This window comes from Sapajus apella, unplaced genomic scaffold (genome assembly GCF_009761245.1).
Source record: "Sapajus apella isolate SASKATOON/1434 unplaced genomic scaffold, GSC_monkey_1.0 scaffold24, whole genome shotgun sequence".
In the NCBI taxonomy this organism is placed as follows: domain Eukaryota; kingdom Metazoa; phylum Chordata; class Mammalia; order Primates; family Cebidae; genus Sapajus; species Sapajus apella.
Genome location: NW_022436964.1, coordinates 16,641,657 through 16,662,453, shown reverse-complemented (window position 1 = coordinate 16,662,453; position 20,797 = coordinate 16,641,657). Strand labels below are relative to the sequence as shown.

The 20,797-nt window shown below is 38.9% G+C and overlaps 1 protein-coding gene across 5 annotated transcripts in view; it reads right to left on the bottom strand.

Moving 5' to 3' along the window:
• The window catches only part of DOCK8 (dedicator of cytokinesis 8), a 246,177-nt gene that overhangs the window by 192,393 nt on the left and 32,987 nt on the right, over positions 1 to 20,797 (bottom strand). For 4 of the 5 annotated variants that reach the window (XM_032290975.1, XM_032290976.1, XM_032290977.1 and 1 more), the window contains exon 2: positions 2,249 to 2,351. In XM_032290975.1, coding sequence (XP_032146866.1) covers positions 2,249 to 2,351 — 103 coding nt within the window. Of the gene's footprint in view, positions 1 to 955; positions 1,412 to 2,248; positions 2,352 to 20,797 lie in introns of those variants that run through there. The other variant, XM_032290979.1, reaches the window with a different exon arrangement.

Below are 20,797 nucleotides of genomic sequence, written 5' to 3'. Positions count from 1 at the left end.
AAACATTTTTTCCTTTGTAACGTTACATAAAATAATTTCTCCTGAAAAATATTTAAGGCTGCAGCATTAAAATAAAAGCTGGTGGCCCTGTCTACCACTTTGGGAGGCCAAGGCGGATGGATCACCTGAGGTGGGAGTACGAGACCAACCTGACCAACATGGAGAAACCCCGTCTCTACTAAAAATACAAAATTAGCCAGGCATGGTGACACATGCCTGTAACCCCAGCTACTCAGGAGGCTTAGGCAGGAGAACTGCTTGAACTTGATAGGCAGAGGTTGCAGTAGCCAAGATCACGCCATTGCACTCCAGCCTGGGCAACAAGAGTGAAACTCCTCCTCAAAAAAAAAAAAAAAAAAAAAAAAAAAAAAGGAAAAGCTGGTATGGAGATAAGGGGTTAAAGCCTGTTAGCTAAACTTCCTTAAAGTCTCTTAGAAGTGATGTCCACACTATTTCCCAAGGCCACTGCTGCAGAAAGCTGCAGTCTTCATTTATTTTTTAAAAAAGCAAAGCACTAAAACCCTCTACCTTGTTTAAAATTTAAAAGTGTATCCAATCTATTTTAAACTAAATTTTGCATATTTTGGAACACAACTTCAGGCAATTAAAATTTTTTTAAAATTTTCAATTAAATATATATTAGTACCAAATTAAACCAAGAAGCATATTTATCTTGGTGTAAAGCTCATCTAATATATCTGAAAATGGACACATTATGCACTTGACATGCTTTTATTATACTCTGCAATTCTGAAACACACAGGAAAAGTACAAATAAAAAGGGCAGTCTAGCAAGCCACTGAAGTCATAAACAGATTTTTCTGAAGAAATGGCATGGCAAGTTACCTCTTGCAGTAAAAGATGCTATACGTTTTTAAGTCCTACTATTTCATTCATGATACAACACACAAATTATCCTTCTGAAATAACCACAAATCACTCCAGTAAAACATACCTTTAAAAGATTCACAGTTACCCGGCGTGTAAACTGTTACAGGAGACAAAATGGCGGTTACCGGAAACTGAGTGGAAGGTTACAAAATTTCTAAGAGCAGAAGTGGTTTTGAAGTAGTAAGTAGAAACAAAAAATAACCTAACCTCTTGAAGATAACCACCAGAACCAGCAAGAGAGTGCTGCTGTGCTGTGTGAGGAAGTGAGTACAGGAGGGCTGGAGCTCTCTCACAAAGGAAGTGAATATTCACTTCTGGTTTTACAAACCAGCTCGTTTGTCAGATTTATCTCACTTGGCACACATCTGGCATTTAGTGCTCAAATAATAACACATGTAGGCACACTCAACAAGTGGCATTGATATAAAAACATAGGCAATCTTCAACTTAAGAGGAAATGTGTTTTTAAAAATGAAGGTTTAGGGCCAGGCACAGTGGCTCACTGTAATCCCAGCACTTTGGGAGGCTGAGTCAGGAGGATCACTTGAGCCCAGGAGTTCAAGACCAGCCTCGGCAACATAGTGAGACCCCTGTCTCTACAAAAAGTACAAAAATTAGCCAAGTGTGATGGTATATACTCTCAGGTACTTGGAAGGATGAGGTGGGAGGAGAATCATTTGATCCGGGGAGCTTGAGGTTGCAGTGAGCCAAGTTCCCCCCACTGTACTCCAGGCTGGGTGACAGAGTGACACCCTGTCTCAAAAAAAGAAGGTTTGTACATACTGTGATTCGAATTACAGGATGTGAAGCTCCAGATAGAGCAAAATTATAGTGACAGAAGTGAATCAGAGATTGTGTGAGTTGGGGGTTATGGCCTGGGAATGGGAAGAGGAGATGGTCAAAGGGCACTGGGGAACTCTTTAGGATAAAGGAAGTGTTCTACGTCGTGACTGAAGGCTGTGACTTTAAATTGCCAAACTCACCAAATTGTATACCCAAAATGTGTGAATTTTATTATATGTAAATTATACTTGCAAGAAGATGATTTGGTAAGTTTTCAAGCTAGCCTGTCTCCCCCAAATATGAACCATAATTTCGATGAGACTGAGTAGCCTGGAAGCTAGTCCAGAGACATCCAAAGCACAGCTCTGATAAGTCCTGTTATGCACCCTAAGTCCAGGTTGGCAGAGGAAGAGAGGGATATCATCTGATGTCCAGAAGCAGTCACAGACTTAGCATCTGGTGGTTGGAGAATGTGAGGTGATGGCAGGAAGATCGAAGGAGCAGGAGGCAAACACATACCCTGGGCACTTCTGCACTTGACTGTTCGCTAAGTAAACCTGGAATTCATACTTACTAGTTGAAGAGAGGGGAAGCCAGAGGTGCTTATGCTCTGTCGATGGTACTGGCCAAGGTTTGGTGGGAGAGTAAACTGTTTCCTTATTTCCGCTGAAGAATACCTTGGATTAAAATAGAAAAATCAAAATGAAGCGATTATTTTAAGAAATCATCTCAATTTTAGATGCAGTCTTTGATATTATGTTATAAAACACAGGCTTTGGCTGGGCGATGAGCAGAACTGACTTAGGTACCCTCAGTGGCCTGTTAGTGGACATGGTAGTTTTTATGTGACAATGCATACCCTTGAGAAGTACACAGAGGCCATGATGCCTGCAGTCAGGGTCCTGCCCAATACTGGAAGGATGATGGCAGAAGAAGGAGGACTTTGAGGCCAAGAAAAAGATCCAGGGCATTTGACTCCTTCTCCCCCAGCCATTCAGAGTTCTCTCTATGTGAAGATGTCTGGTCTCTGACTAGAATCCTTCAAACCCTGAGCTGCCATTTTGATCCAGCCATCCTCATTTCAAGCAGCAGAACCCATTTGGCTGGCTGGCTGCTACGGCAGAGAACACCAGAGAACTGTTATATGAATGCTTCTACCTCCCTGTAGGCACCTCCGATGCTAACGGAATTCCCAATTATTGTATTTTTTCCAAACTGCTCCTAGTGGAGTGATCCTTCCCATCACTCATAGAGACAATGCGCAGCCAACACTTCAGGGAGCCAGGAACCACACACATGAGAGGAAGCTGTTCCCCACTGTCTACTCACACCTGCTGGCAAGTGACTGCTGGCCAGTGATTGCCCAGCTTACCAACAGGTTGACTTCTGAGCATTCATCTGTTAGCCATTTGTTTGGAGCTCAGAGCACGTTTTCTCATTACATCGTTGTATCGGTGGTTGCATTCTCAGGCTAGTGCACAAAAGTGTATTTAAACCACAATGAGGCCAAAACATACAACACCAATACCACTACTGAATATAATTAGAAACTAACAGAGATTACTGAGGATCAAATGAGGTCATACATTTTAAACATGCTTTGTGTCCAACAAGGGTATATATAAATTTTAAAATATTGTAACTTTAAATATAATATGTAAATGTAATACTTAAATATTATGAACAAAGCTTATTATATATAAGCTCATTATGTTTTCTCTGTGAAAATGTGTGCTAGGACGCACTTACTAACTACCCTGCATGATGAGTTTTCTCAAACGGTTGGCTTTGTTCCCAACCTTGGCAATGAGTTACACCTAGAGGCAGGAAACTGGGTTCTTGTCCCAACTTTGGCATCTATTCTCCCTCAGGAGCATCCCAGTTTCCTTTCAAGATGCCTGCACGCATGCTGTGCACTGTGTAGGCAGAAACACAAATCAAAAGGGTGGGCACGTAACTCACGGCAGAAGAAGCATCTCTCTTTCCCAGGATTCTGAATGACAAATGGAGAGAAGATTGGAAGAATAAGGCTGGCGCGCATTCATCCTAGTGGTAGCCCCTTACATGATGAGGCAACAAAGTGTGAAACCTCAGAGAAAGCAGTAGCCACAAGCATAACTATACTCTTTAATTTTCTACAGCATTTTCTTTACTTAATTTTTTTTAAGTATAAGAAAATACCAGGATAGAAAGTAAGTATTCTACTAGCCGTGAAGGAAATGCAGATCAAATCACAATGAGATGCCATTTCACAACCACTAGGCTGGCTGTAACAAGAAAGAGGGGCAATAAAAAGTGTTGACAAGGATGTGGAGAAAATGGGGCATGCATATGCTGCTGGTAGGAATATAAAGTGGTGCAGTCATTTTGGAAAACAATCTGGTGGTTCCTGAAAAATTAAACAGAGCTCCCATGTATCCCAGCAATTCTACTCATAGGTGTATACCCAGGAGAAATGAAAACATACTCCTGGCAGTATGCAGTGGCTCACACGTGTAATCCCAGCACTTTGGGAGGCTGAGGTAGGTGGATTACTTGAGGTCAGGAGTTCGAGACTAGCCTGGCCAACATGGCCAAAACCTGTCTCTACTAAAAATACAAAAAAATTAGCCAGGCATGGTGGCACATGCCTGTAATCCCAGCTACCTGGGAGGCTGAGGCATGAGAACCGCTTGAACTTGAGAGGCAGAGGTTACAGTGAACAGAGATTGCACCACTCCACTCCAGCCTGGTAGACAGAGCAAGACTCTGTCGCAAAAAAAAAAGAAAAAAAAGAAAAAATATATATAACCATACTTCCCCACAAAAACTTACGCATGAATGTTCATAGCAGCATTATTCATAAAGGCCAAACAATGGAAAAAATCCAAATGTTCATCAACTGGTGAATGACTTAACAAAAAGTCGTATATTCACACAATGGAAATTACTCAACAATAAAAAGGAAGAGAGTACATATATACACCACAACATAAATGAACCTTGGAAACATGAAATAAGCTAAACCAAAAGACCATATGTTCTATGATTCCTTATATGAAATGCCCAGAATTGCAAAATCTATAGAGACTGAAAGTAGATTTGTGGTTGCCTAGGGTGGGGATATTGCAGAGAAATGGAGAGTGGCTGCTAATGAGTTTGGGGTTTCTGTCTGGAGTAATGAAAATGTTCTGAAATTGACCGTGGTGATGACTGTGAATATGTTAAAAATCACTGAACTGTACACATGGGTGAATTTTGTAGTATGTGAATTATATAGGTAGAGTTGTCTAGATAGAATTATATAGATAGAGATAGGTGTGTGTGTAAATATTCTACAGAGACAAAAGTGACAAATTAGTATGTTTATGACAAAAGTAAAAAATTAGTATGACAACTAGGAATGAAAGAATAACTTCAGATTTTGTCTCCAAGTGCTTGATAGACTGATTTTAATTATAAGGTGGACAGTCACCAATTTTTAAAAAATCAACAGATTAGACCACTGTCCAAAACAAAAGATCTGTATTGCATGAGCAACAATGTATCTTGTGTTTGGCACCATAGGAACTCAAACCAACACTGCAATCATTTATTTGCTTACTTGAAAAGAGGATCATAAGCCACAGAGGGCCAACACAACCAACCCAAGGCCCTTTTCTGTGACCAAGCTGACCTTTTTACAGATAAGACTGACATCTCCTGAGACTGCTGCCTCCAGGTCTTCCCCCAAGAGCTCTCAAATAACATGTCTTCTTTCATGGCCATTCTAAAACCGTTCCTATTATAGACCAGAGAGGTCTGTCTGAAATAAGAATATCTGAAAATGTTCAGGAAAGAAAGTAGCATTGTGAGAGGATCAAAGAGGCAAGGGGGCCAGAGTCTCGCTTTCGTTTTGAAGCAAGATCTGCTGTCCTATGCCAAAATTCCAGTATTTTTGTCATCATCAAATCAGAATGTTCCTGCTCTCTAGTCTTCTTAAACAGGGCCAACCGGTATTTCTGTTCCAGGCCTCCATGTATGACTTTCCTAATTCAGAACTATACAGCTAATCTTCTTGACACTTTGAGCCTAACCCAATACCCAATAGCACTCCTATTTTCTCTCCCTAGAGAACCAATTATACAGAAGGCAATTAAACCTGTCACTTCAAAACTGTCAAATATGAATGAATTGTTTGTCCCTAAAATGAAAATAGTGAATCATTCCACATGGAAAAAAAATTGCTTCATATCACTTGAAGAACTTCAAAATAAAATGTCTCTAGTGAGGCCCTACACACATATTAAGCTAGCAGAAATAGGCTGGAATGATAAAATGTCATGTTGGTCAAGCTGTGGGAAAAGCAGCATGCCTCATACCCCTGGTGGGGCTGTATATTGGCTCTGTGTCTCTGAAAAGTAATACTGTAATATGCAACCAGAACTATAAAACTGTTGTTACTCTTTAACTATCTTGCTTTGGGGAATATACACTGTGGAATTCATACAAACAAAAATATAATTTTGAGCAAAAATGAACATCAGAACTCCGTATCTAATAGCATGATAGCAAATAATTGGAAATGACCAAAGCATCCCACATCAGAAAGAACACTGAACAAATAATAGTATAAAATACATGGGATATCGTTTTTCCATTTAAAATGGCAAAAATATAAATTAGGTTGACCCATGGAAACCTGCATACAAAGTAAGCTATAGTAGAAAATAGTATGAGCAACTAAATACAAACACACAACAATGTAACAATATATGTGGAAATATACTACAAGGATCAGAAAACCTTTCCATAGTCACAAAGTAGTTTAATAACTACCTCATTTAGGTCTGTCTCCTGTGAAATTATGTTAAGTTCATAATTTTAAAAAAATGCATATGGCTGAGCTCAGTGGCTCACGCCTCTAATCCCAACACTTTGGGAGGCCAAAGCAGGTGGATCACTTGAGCTCAGGAGTTCGAGACCAGCCTGGGCAACATGTTGAAATCCAGTCTCTGCAAAGAATACAAATATTAGCCAGGTATGGTGGTGTGTGCCTGCAGGCCCAGCTACACGGGAAACTGAGGTGGGAGGATTGCTTGAGCCTGGGACATTGAGGCTACAGTGCACTGTGTTCATGCTTGCTGCACTCCAGCTTGGGTGACAAAGTGAGACCCTGTTTCAAAACAAACAAACAAATTGCATATATATAAGTTAGTGTGCAGACAGAGCGTACTGCTTGGGATGTTTAAAAGTTATGTAAATGTCAAGTTTCCTAATATGGAACTTCAGTCCCAAAAGAACATATAGCACCCCAGTGTCCAAATCAACCCTCTTCATCTCTACCCTGGTCCTAGTGAAGGGGGACATCTGTCTCCACAAAAAGGAACACAACCAAAGCAGGCTGTGTTTCCATGCAGGTACTCTGTGTGGCTTTTATTTTCCTTTACATTTGATTCTCAGACCAAATTTGATATGTCCGAGATAAATTTCATGATGCTAGATTTATATCATGATAATATTTCCTTAATGAGGTAAGATACCCTTCTTCTAAGGAACTCAAAATAGTTTATAAATATTATCTTCTTTATCTTCACACATTTTACTGGAAAGGAGCCTTGGGATTTGTTTAAAATGTCAATACCCATTGTGACTAAGGAGTCAGAATGGTGATGATGGATGGGTGGTAGGGAGTGGGCAGAGAAGCTCTATGCTTTTATTCAGATCAGCAGATAATTATGATGTACAATTGGGACTACAAACCACAACCAATTATAGAGTAGAGCTTGCAAAGTGTGGCTGCTGGACCATTTGCAGTATATCAGCTACTTAAATAAAATTTCTAATTCCTGGACCCTCCCTAGTCCTGTATTAGCATCTCTTGTGGTATGGCCTGGAAAACTGTATTTTAAGCCAGCAATTCCAGGTATTTTTATGTCCCATAAAGCACAAGATTCACTGATAGTGCAAGACTGTGAAGGAGTGGTTGGTTCATTCATTCATTCATTCATTCCACATTGAGAACACACTAAGTGCTCGGCTCTCTGCCAAGCACTAGGGATTGAAGTTGAAGACAATGATGCTGCTGCTCCCCAGAAGCCTGATCCACTGAGGTGGGAGGAGGGCAGATGAATAATTGAACACTTATAATATGATAAGTATTCTAACACAGGAATATGCACAGTTCCTTGTGAGCAAAGAGGAAAGAGTTACTAATTCCACCTAGGAATGTTTAGGAAACTTTTAAAACAAGGTTTCTGAGCCAGATTTTGAGAAAAAAAAATTATTAAAAAAGGGTCTAATGAAGAAGACAATGCATTTTAAACTTTTAAACCATTTCATGATACGTAGACATCGGTTTTTCTCATTCCCACTTTAAGTATTTTAACCATCATGCTGCCTCATTTCTTTAAAAATGATGTGTCTAGAAGGACAATGAACAAGAATGAAAACTAACTGACAGAGTCCTGAGTTTTGACATTTGCCATTTGCTTGAGTTCAAGCACATGAGTTGACTAGGCTGGGTCTTAGTTTCATTAAATGTAAACCGAAGGGGCTGGGCTATATAGTCCTGAGCACCTTTCTAGCTCTAAAGGGCAAAGATGCACAAGAATCTTCAAGCAGATCAATCAGCACTGCAAGCTACTCCAGCAGCTGTACTAGGAAACCAAACAGCTCTGGAAGGCTCTCCCTGGCTGTCAACCTTCAAGGAAAATCTGCTGGTGTGGCCAGCAGCCAAAATGGTTGGATAGATTTTAAAACCGATTTAAGAAAAAAAACTGTATCTATAAGCATTGAAAGAGGTTTGGGTCTCTTGAGGTTTTCCTGAATCTGACATGTTTTAAACAACAGTGAAAGGGGTGGGGTAAAGAAAAGCAAACACATAATTTACTCTTGGTAACAAACAGCTGATTGTTAAACACTCCACAAACACAGTGTAAAGCACAAAGCTAGTAATAAATATTAATTAAAGACATTTGTGGGTGTACATGTGAACGCAGCTACAACATACAGTATAATTAAATCTTGCAAAACAGCCATTGTTTCAGGACTAGAAATGATTTACTTCAAGTGAGCAGTGAAAGGATGCTATACAACCCTCTTCCCAAATTTCCTAAATTACAAGGTTAGGGCAGGGTCACATTTTTTAAAAATCAAGGTTGAAAAATTTGTTATAAAAAACTGGCTCTGGGTGATGTAGCTACCAAAGGGTTAGATCACTATGCATGGCATGGATAAGGTCTGAAAATACAGGTCTAGCTCAAGAGTGAGTAGTTTCTGGAGTTGACTGCATAAAAGAAATCTAAGGCTTTTTTGAAATGCATTCTTGGATACTTTTAGTAAAAGTCTACAAAATGAATTTCTGTAGCAAACTTTATATATCTATATACACATATATCTATATATCTCTATACATTCATAAACATATATGCATACATATTTTCAGCCATAAAGTCTGGAATAAATTCCTCATAAGTTCTTCAACCTGTGGCCTTACAATAGACTATTTCAGGTTTTATTGTTTCTCATATTTTCTATCTCTTCTTATAAACAGACAAGCCGTTAACTGTACAACTTGCGTAAAATGGATTCAACAGGTGGAAACATGACTACAAAGAAAAGTTTGCCCCTTATTAGCAAGGCATAGAATTTACGTTTCTTCCTCACACGGGAGTCCCAAATCCCTTTCACTTAGAAAACTCCTCTGAAGACAGCAGATGTCTTCATCTGAAGATGGCTTAAGTTTTTCATCTGAAGATGGCTTAAGTGTTTGAGGGTTCCAGCAAGACCGGAGAAGGATTCCTCAATGTCTTCAGAGACAGCTCCTCTCCCTAGGCTTTATATATCATCATGTAGTTTCCTTCTTGATAATAATCATCTACTGATGAAGCAGCATAATCACCTAAGAGAACACCTATAATTTGAGTGTCTTGTGTTTAAAGAAAAGAGAGCCTTTCCAGAAAAGTGTGTTGAGTTATAAGGTAACCGATGTAACCTATGTAAGCTGGATCCCAAAGGAGGAGGAGGGATAAAACGAGCCGAAGTACTATTTAAAGAAATATTGCTGATAAAATACCAGACACAGATTCATAAAGCCCTATAAATGACCACCAGAATCAATACAGAGGAAATCAGACCTAGACACATCACAGTAGAACTACTGAAAGTCAAAGAGAAAAGTCTTTAAAATATCTGGGGGAAAGTTACATTATCTTCAAAGTGTACTAACACAACCAACCATCAACTTCTCAATTTACTGAAAAAGTAAAATTCACAAACCAATGCGATGACATCTTCAAAGTGCTGAAAGAAAATAACTAACAATCTAGACTTTTCTACCTAGTGAAAATATCCTTCATAAATAATGAAGAAAAAAGATTTTACCAGATAGACAAAAATGGAGAGAATTTATGACCAGCAGAGCCATATGAAAGTAAACCGTAAAGACAGCTCTTGAGGCAGAAGAAAAGTAATCCCAGATGGAAACACAGAAGTGTTGAAAGCATTGAAATACACCAAAAGGGTAAACATAAATAAATCTAAATGACAAGTGATTGTACAACATAATGATAATAATGTGAAGTTTAAAATATATATAAAATGAAAACATCAATGATACACAAAAATGTGTGAGGGGTAAATGGATTTTGTATGTTTTAAAGCCCACATTATATCATCTGGGAAATGGTAAAAGTACTAATTAATCCTATGATTCTAATAAGTCAAACATGTATTTTTGTAATGTCTACAGCAAGAAGAAACAAGTGGGCAAAAGAGAAAAAACCCCACAGTAGGATTGAACATTTATACCCAAATATATCAGGTTTTGTTTGTTTTCTTTTGTTTTGGTTTTTGAGATGGACTCTCCCCCTGCCACCCAGGCTGGAGTGCAGTGGCGCGATCTCGGCTCACTGCAACCTCCGCCTCCCGGGCTCAAGTAATTCTCCTGCCTCAACCTCCTGAGTAGCTGGGACTACAGGCTCCTGCCATCACGCCTGGCTCATTTTTGTATTTTAAGGAGAGACGGGATTTCACCATGTTGGCCAGGCTGGTCTTGAACTCCTGACCACAGGTGTTCTACCCGCTTTGGCCTCCCAAAGTGCTAGGATTACAGGTATGAGCCACCATGCCTGGTCTATATCAGTTTTAAACGTAAACAGATTAAATTCTCTAATAAAAGACAAAGGTCATCAGACTACATTTTAAAAAATTACGTTACTTATAAGAAGCACATTTTACTTTTAAAAACAGTATAATTAGCAGGCAATAAGCTGCACATATTTACAGTATGCAATTTGATAAGTTTTGACATATGTATAGGACCATGAAATCATTTCTACAATAAAAAACTTTCTTCATGCCCCTTCTTAATTCTTACCCTCCTTCTCCTGGTAACTACTAATTTGCTGTCACTGTGGATCAATTTGCGTTTTCTAGAGTTTTATATAAATAGAATCATACAATATCTCTCTTTTTTTGGTCTGGCTTCTTTCATTCAACAGAATTATTTTGCAATCCATCTATATTACACCGTGTAGTAGTAGTTTACTCCCTTTTATTATAGAGGAGTATTCCATTGTATGGATATAACACAGTTTAAAAAAATTTTTTTTATTATTATTATTTTTTTATCCATTTACCTGTCTATGGATATTTGAGTCATTTTCAGTTTTTGGCTATTACAAATAAAGTTGCTGTAAACATCTGTGTTCAAATCTTTATATGGATACATTCTTTCATTTCTCTTGGGCAAATGCCCAGTTAAAGTGTTTTAACGTGGTTGTATACTCCCATAATCAGTGTCCAGTTTTTCCCATATTTTCAATAATACTTAGTGTTGTTAGTATTTTTAATTTTAGTCATTAGACCAGATATGTTGTATGTGGTGGTATCTCATTGTGTTTTTAATTTGCATTCCCTAATGACTATTGATGCTTAACAAGTTTTTGTGAAGAGGCACACTTTACTTATTTTTAACTTTTATTTTAGATTTAGGCTTACATGTTTGTAATATAGGTAGATTGCAGTGTCTTTCTTTCTTTCTTTCTTTCTTTCCTTTCTTTCTTTTCTCTCTTTTTTTTTCTCTCTTTCCCTTTCTTTTTCTTTCTTTTCTTTCTTTCTTTTGACACACTTTAAACATAAGGACATAAACAGACTGAAAGTGAGAATTTAAAAAGTTATAAAACCTAGCCAAAAGAAGGCTGATGTAGCTAGGTAATATCAGACAAAATGGACTTTAAGAACCATTACTGAAGAGAGAGACATTTCCTAAATAATCAAAGAGCACAATTCAAAATACGTATGTATCAAGTAATATAGGCTCAAAATATACAAAGCAAGGACTATAAAAGGAAAAGGAAAAATTTGTAGCCACAACTAAAGTAAAAGTTTCAAACATACTTCTGTTCTATCATGCAGATAAAAAACCCCAGAGATCCATGAAACCTGAACATGATAAACAAACTTATGCTAATTGACATATACAGAAAACACTATGCCTAACTTCAGAGTACACATTCATCTTGCACGCATTAAACATTTACAAATTGACCATATGCTTGGCCATAAAACAAATCTCAACAAATCGCAAAGGTCAGAAATCATACAGAGTAGTTACTCTGATACCATGTAGAATTAAATTAGAAACGAACAAAACCTGTTAGCTCTAAAATGTCTAAATATTGGTTTATTTTTGCAAATGACATATTTTAAGCATTTTTTTTCCATTTATGTACCTGGGCTAAATAATTTTCTTTTTGGGCTAAAAAACCAAAAAGAAAATAGCCAGAGAGGAAAACTACATGTAATATTTAGACATAGTTACATAAGCTGTTCTATTTTTATTTTGAGCATGTAATATATTTTGCAATTTTAAATAAAAGAAGTATAAAAAAAGACACTGTAAAATGTCTCCCTCCTACTTTTGTCTGCCGGGTACCCAGTTCCCTCTCCATAGACAATCTAGGTAATAATTTCCTGTGTTTCCTTCTGTGCATATAGAGTTTATAAGCAAATACAGGTATATATTCTTTCCCACATTTTTATTTACAAATGGGAACACAGTACTTGAGAGTCATCTATGTTGTAGTGCTCATCCATAGCTCATTCCTTTATATTATGGAGGAGTATTCCATTGTGTGAATATCACAATTTGTTTATCTGTTTGCTGGTGATCCTCATTTTGCTTTATTCACTTAACAGATAAATACATAATAATGCCCTCATTCTTTTTTTTACAGCTGCATATGTATTCTATATGTAACTGGGCAATAATTTCTTTTCTTTTTTTTTTTTTTTTTTTTTGAGACAGAGTCTCGCTCTATTGCCAGGCTGGAGTGCAGTGGCGTGATCTTGGCTCACTGCAACCTCCACCTCCTGGGTTCAAATGATTCTCCTGCCTCAGCCTCCTGAGCAGCTGGGACTACAGGCACCCACCACCACGCCTGTCTAATATTTGTATTTTTAGTAGAGACGGGGTTTCACCATGTTGGTCAGGCTGGTCTCAATCTCCTGCCCTCGTGATCTGCCTGCCTCGGCCTCCCAAAGTGTTTGGATTACAGGCGTGAGCCACTGCACCCAGCCAATAATTTCTTAACTAGTCTCTTTCATACATTTCTGTTGTTTCTAGTTTTCTTCCAGAACAAATAATTTTCAGAAAGCTGTACCTGTGAATTCATACATGTATAAATATATCTGTAGAATAAAGTCCTAGAATTGAAATTGTTGGGTGAATGTGTTTGTGTATTTTTCCTTCAGAGTATTTTACCAACTAATACTCTAAGCAGCAATATAAAGAAAGTGTACAAAACGCTTTCAAAAATTTTAAGGAGTTATTGAATTAACTGGCTATTCTGCCCATTTTTATCTGTAACTATCCTGAAGAACCAAGTTTATTTGATAAGCAAAACCAAGATTTCCATTGAGGGACTCTTTTCTTAACTTTGTGGGTAGGAAGTTGCTACCTAGTAAAGTTAATCCCTTTGTTTACAGGGTAACTGCAAGGCTCAAGACAGTATGGTTACCTTCTGGTGGGCTGAAAATTTCCTTTATACCCAAATACTAAGTTTGAGGTTCCCATGAGGACTCCAAGTGGATATCAAGTTGGCAGTTTGATAAATAGGTCTGGAACAGAAACAAAATCCTGACTGCAGATGTGAATTTGGCCAGGCTTGGGAGAGTAGGGGTAAGAGGTCCCCACCTCCCTACCCATGGTTTCTCACCCAAGTCCCTAGCAACCCATATCTAGTTTGCCAAAATGGCTATATGTGGTGCCCACATGGTGTGGTTATAATCTGTGGTCTGGGAACAAAGCTGCATAGCCTGTCTAAACAACAACTAAACCAATCTCTCACTCTGAGCACCGATGGTCATTCCTCTTTGATGAGTCTAAACTTTGAGAAAAACACAGAAAACAAAAGCTCTCAACAAGCTGGTCAGAGAATATCTTGAAAGCAGCTCCTGGACCCCGGAACAATTTGTGTGATGAAATTTTGCCAAATGCACAGACTAAAAACAAGCATACTTTTGGCCATCAAGAACTTCCTGATTATTAGGATTGCAGAAGGTCGACTCATTTTTTGTGTGTGAAAACAGAAAATGATGCCACTATTTACTGAGTGCTTACATTAAACAGGGCCCTGTGCTGAGCATTTGATAAACACTTCACTGAATGCACACAGCAATGCTATGAACCAGGTTTATCATCCCCATTTAACAAATGCAAAACTCAGGGCTGGAAATGTCTTGAGGATTTGAACCCAAGACTATCTGACTCCAAAGAACACGCTTATTATAGGAGTATAAGCTTGAAAATGTATTTAAATCTAAGCACACTATTTGACAACCTTTCATGTTTTTAAATAGTGTACTTAAAAAGTAGATGGAAATGCAACTATTCGCAGTTATGCTAGAGAGGCAGGAAAATATTTTTTTTTTGTTTTTGAGACAGGGTCTTGCTCTGTCATCCAGGCTGCGTGCAGTGGTGAGATCACAGCTCACTGCAGCCTCAAACTTCAGGGCTTAAGAGATCCTCCTACCTCGGTCCCCTGAGAGTAGCCAGGACTACAGGCATGCACTATCACGCCTGACTAATTTTTAATTTTATGTTGAGATGGGGTCATGCTATGTTGTCCAAGCTGGTCTCGAATTCCTGGATGCAAGTGATCCTCCTGCCTCAGCCTCCCAAATTGCTGGGATTATAGGCATGAACCACCACACTTAACCTAGAGTTGTTTTTTGTTTTCTAAAATGTTTGTGCTGTGGTCGCCATAGATTTATGACAGAAATTGCACACACGCACACACACACACACACACACACACACTTTTTAAAACCATTTTGAAAGTATCTTAATGGTCTCGTCAGGGCCGGGTGTGGTGGCTCACACTTGTAATCCCAGCAATTTGGGAAGCTGAGGTGGGTGGATGACAAGGTCAGTTCAAGACCAGCCTGGCCAACATGGTGAAAGCTCATCTCTATTAAAAACACAAAAATTAGCAGGGCATGGTGACACACACCTATAATCCCAGCTACTAGGGAGGCTGAGGGTGGAGAATTGCTTCAACCTGGGAGACGGAGGTTGCAGTGGGCCGAGATCAGGCCATTGCATTCCAGCCTAGGTGACAGAACAAGACTTCATCTCAAAACAAAAAACAAACAACAACAACAACAACAACAACAAATCTCTTCAGGGTTCCTTTCATTATTACTATTTTGTTTCTAAGTTTCCCGGAATTTTGAAATAAAACTGTATTCCCAGCATACTTGGAGCCCTTGCATCCACCTCCTCCTCTACCTAGATTCAAGTAAACTACTCAGCACACAATGTTGGATGCTGTTGATTAAAAATACCTCATTTCTCCACTCTGATTTGTGATTTATCTAAGTTATTTGTCCCAGCATAGCCAGCTCCTTTGGCCAATTTAGAGGCCACATGCTGTATATTCATGAAAGGGCCTATAATAGTGCTATTTATTTTCAGATGTGCTGGCCAAGGCAGTGAATTAGCGGCATGTCTGTGTGACTTAGTGAGGTGGCTTCAGTAAAGACATGGAGAGCCTTCCAGCCTCTGCTATTCAAGGTGATTGCAGTTGTGAAATACACATGCCTTCACTATAAGAGGAAATGGAGCAGTTCTAACTTCCTCCTTTTTGTGTGTGTGTGAGTTTGCTCTGTTAAACTATGGAACTTATGGAAGTGGCTGCGAGAGAAAGTTTTTGTTTGCCCTTGAACACAGCTTCAACCTGTGGGGGACAACTGAACTTAGCTGAGGACCGTAAGATGACTGTTGGTATATCTTGATGCATACACTCTACTGCAGTGGTTCTCAAAATGTGGTCCTGGGACCAGCAATATCAACATCACCTGGTCAAGCTAGAAATGCAGACTATCATGCCTCTGCCCAGACCTGCTGAATCCTAAATTCTGGGATGGGCCCAGCTATCTGTGTTTTAATAAGTCCTCCAGATGATTCTGATGAAGGCTTACATTTGAGAACCATTGCTAGAAGACAAATTCCAGCTCTACCTGCCAGCCTTCTCTTGCCCTTTCCCCATTCTCCCTCAGTAACATAGGACTTAGCCATGTAATCCCCCTTCCTCAGTCTAACTAATCTGACTATCTAGTTAATTTGAAAATCAAGAATCTAACAGACATCCATTTAATGATACCTACTTCCTAAGTAGCCAAATTTAACTAAGATATTCTATTTAGCTTACCTTACTTACATTACTTAAGGTCTAACTTAATATTCTTAATTCTTGGTATTCTATTAACAAATAGTTAATGTGCCCTCAAATAATCACTTCCTCCATTCCCTGCTTCCCCAGTCCCAAACCATCTCCATCTTTTCTCAAAATTTATTTTAGTTTGGAGGATGGAAACAATGCTTCTTAAATTTAAAAAAAAAAAAAAAAAAAAAAAAAAGCTGCACTGTTCCAAAGTTATAAAGCTATTAATGGTCGACTGTTATTTACTTTAAGAAAAAGCTCTGACATGGGAGGTGGAGTCAGTGCCTGGAAGGGTGAATATTTTGGAGAAGGAGATCAGGCTCAGGAAAGTTGTAGAATGAAGAGAATCTCTTCATTGAGAACAGTAGAAAGATGAGGCATAAGCCCAGATGTCTGATATTGATTTATTCTTTCAAGTATTTATTGAGCATGCACTTGCTCAAAGTTCTGGGGATACTCCAATGAGGAAAGCAGACAAAAGCCTCTGCCCTCAGGAAGCTTCTATTCTGATGCATGCTGAAGCCCGAACTTCTGCCACATTCTTTTGTATTAAGTCTGCCTTATCCAGTGATCTTTTCAGCTCAGGGTGTTTTATCACTGTAGGTACTTGAGGCCAGAAAAATATATGGCACCTTTGCAGGAGAGGAGAAGATGACCAGAATGAGGGAACAATTCTTCAAAAGGAAAAGTATGCAGACCCCACCCCAGCTAACCAAATTTAGCTATTTGCAGAGCAAAGGAAATCTCTCTGAGTCTTCTAAATTTGACATCTTTATGGGTTCCAGGAATCATGAACATTCAATAAAGCCAAATTTATCCTCATAACAGCTCATTCATGGCCCTCTTTTTTTTTTTTTTTTGAGACAAAGTCTCACTATGTCACCCAGGCTGGAGTGCAGCAGCCCAATCTAGGCTCACTGCAACCTCCACCTCCCAGGTTCAAGCCATTCTCCTGCCTCAGCCTCCCAAGTAGCTGGGACTACAGGCACACACAACCACACCCAACTAATTTTTGTATTTTTAGTAGAGATGGGATTTCACCATGTTGGCCAGGCTGATGACCCCCATTTTATAGAAAAGGAAGCTGAAGCAGAAAAGAATTGGGTGCTGGATCAAGTTCTGAAGCAGAGCCTGTTCCGACCTAAGAACCAAGTCTGCCTCTTGCAGGATCTTCTTGCCTGTACTGGCATACTGATGCTCAGTTAGCTCTAGCACTGAGCCTTTTCCAGAAGTGAGGCCCAGGTTTCTGCCAACATTCTCCAGGAAGCCACCATGTCCTTTACTGTTCTGCAATATTCTTGCCTGCGGGGCTTAGAAAGAGCCTTATTCTTGTGATCCATCCATTATTTCCCATTATGAACCCTAATACTGTATCCTTAATAAAATTTCTATCTAGATATAAAAAAAAGTTCCTTTACTCTTCCCTTACTAAAGATTTGGTCATCTTACTGTGATAAATGCAGAAGTAATAATCTCTTAAATCACTTCTTAAGAAATGAAAGTACATTCTGTACACTAAACAGTTATTCAAGATGACAACTATTAGGGTATTTGTTTTGGTGAAATTGTATGGCCTGAGTTATGGATCAAGCAGTATTTTAAATCAGAAGCCTGAATAAAAATACCAACCCTTCGAATTTTGAGGGGAAGAGGTATCTCAAGCAGTATTTTTCTCTATGTGCAATATTAAAATAATACTATGTTGTGTAAAAATATAGCAACATTTACATCAGTGAGTACAAATTATTCTTCATACAGAGAAATGATAAGAGACTATACAGGGTGTGTATGGTAAACAAGAGACTAGAGGACACGTATGGTAAAGTCATTTGAATTTTTTTCTTTTTTTGAGATGGAATCTTGCTCTGCCACCCAGGCTTGAGTGCAGTGATGCATTCTCAGCTTACTGCAACCTCCACCTCCCAGGTTCAAGTGATTTTCTTGCCTCAGCCTCCCAAGTAGCTGAAACTACAGGCATGTGCCACCATGCCTGGCTAATTTTTATATTTTTAGTAGAGATGGGGTTTCATCATCTTGGCCAGGCTGGACTCAAACTCCTGACCTCAAGTGATCTGGCCACTTGGCCTCCCAAAATGCTGGGATTACAGGCATGAGCCATTGTGCCCGGTGTGTTATTTGAACTTTTTAAAAGAGACATGGCAAGTGTGAATATTATAAATAAAGAAATTTATTTCCTCTGCATTAACTGGTGTTTTCTTTCTTATTACCTATCTTAAACTCAAAACAGAGTCTCAGGATTGTTATAAAGATGATCTAAAGACATTCTGTTTAGATTCCTAGAAAATTATTCAAGATACTCATAATTGGGCACATATATGAAAACCTTTCTTTTTATATATTGAGACCGGTCTTTTTTTTCTTTTTCTTTTTTAGAGAGCTTAAATACAAAACCTCCTGATATTCAAGCTAATGCTGTAACAACAAAGTTAATTTGAGCAAACTTTGAACACCTCTTTGCAGGCCTTGTTCTGGACTCCTTCCAGTGGTGACCCTCAAACTTTAGCATGCAAAAATAAAAATCTGCTACGGAACTGATCAACCATGCAGATTTCTGAGCACCACCTCCTGAGATTCTGATTCACTGGTTTGAGGACAGCTAGAATCTGCATTTTAACAACCCCAGTGTTCAGATGTAGTCTACCTAAGCACTCTCTGAGACAAGCAACAATTGCCTTGTGAACTTCGAGCCAATGGAAAACCTGACTGGGAAACTTGTCTCATCATTAAACCAACTTTACAATCTCATGTCTTGATGCACACTTGGTGCTCACTCAAATGAAAGTAGGAGAATGTGGGTCAATGTGGTTCTATCTGTAATTTCCCACTTCTACCTGCAGGGAAATGATTTATCCATAATGCAGGAAGGTCAAGGTTCCCAGGAGAGCATAAGTTAACTTTCCTTCTTACTACTATGTAGACAAATTTTTCAAGGTACTTTAGATTAGAAAAGTTAAGAAAGAGGAAAGAGAAAGGAGGAAAGACAGAAGAGAAGGATTTTTACAGGGAAAATAAAAGAAAGGTAATATCGTTCGAGTAAGTAGGATGAACCGGGCTATACATGCTGAATAATTATAGGGTATGCTTCAGAAGGCAGACACTCAGCTAAGCCAGACACACTGGCCAGTAATGAGATAGTAAGAGTTGGGAATTATTCATTTTCTGGCCTTATATTCTCTGCAGAGTCCATGAGGGTTTAGAAGGAGGATCTTTTTCAGAAATCTTAATCTGTAACAAATGGAGGAATGGAATTGCATCTCAGTGAGATCTTGCTGTCACAATTCTTCTTCAGTCACCTATATGCCTACCATGGGTTTGCAAATTCTCCTCTGGTCTGGTTATTACATTAAGGATGTATCTTGGCCGGGTGCAGTGGCTCATGCCTGTAATCCTAGCACTTTGGGAGGCCGAGGTGGGCAGATCAAGTGGTCAAGAAATGAAGATCATCCTGGCCAACATGATGAAACCCCGTCTCTAATAAAAATACAAAAATTAGCCAGGCATGGTTGCCCATGCCTGTAATCCTTCAGAAGGCTGAGGCAGGAGAATTGCTTGAACCTGAGAGGTGGAGGTTGCAGCAGTGAGCCAAGATTGCACCACTGCACTCCAGCCTGGCGACAGAGCAAGATTCTGTCTAAAGAAAGAAAGAATGTATCTTACTGTAGATATTCTCCTATGCAGTTCCCAAATATTAGACACATAAGGAAAAGCACTTTCCTAAAAATAGCTTTACTTTTTACCTTCAACAAGGGAACAACAGTTAGCTTTAACTTTCAACAGTTTTAGAATACTTTGCATTTTAAAGCTTCTTGCATTTGAACACATCTCAAAATCTTGGCCTCACTCTCTTTTCCCAATGCACAAATGTGGTTATGATCCCTGGGGGTTTTCAAATGCTTCTATACCAGATGACTGTGCATTAAACAAGTTAAGGTGAAGCTGATCCAATGTAATTAACAGGAATACAATTTTAGGAAAAAAATCCTAAAACCTGTTTCTTGAATGGGCACAAAGCCAACATCCAAACGGCTCTTTCTGGGACACTGCTTTTGGTCAAGGGCAAGGTATTCCCCACAAGAAGAGAGCTGAACATTCTCCAGCTTTGCTAGACTTTTACAAAAGTATAACTGTTAGTCTTATGAAGGCAAACCTTCCCTGTTCCAGAACCTTACTTCCAATGAAGTAGGCAACACAAGAAACACTCAAAGAAGTTAAGAGACTGCCTAAAGCTAACACATCTTGCAAATGGTAGAGGTGGAATGAGAACTGAGTTTATGCTTGGGAAAGTAGACTGTGGCCTTTTTTCCTAAAGGAAGTTGCTTTGAGTAGGTACAATGGGCAGAAATCTACATGTCACCATTTAAAGAAATCCCTGATCAACTGTAACTTGCTATCCTTATAATTCCTACCACCTTAAA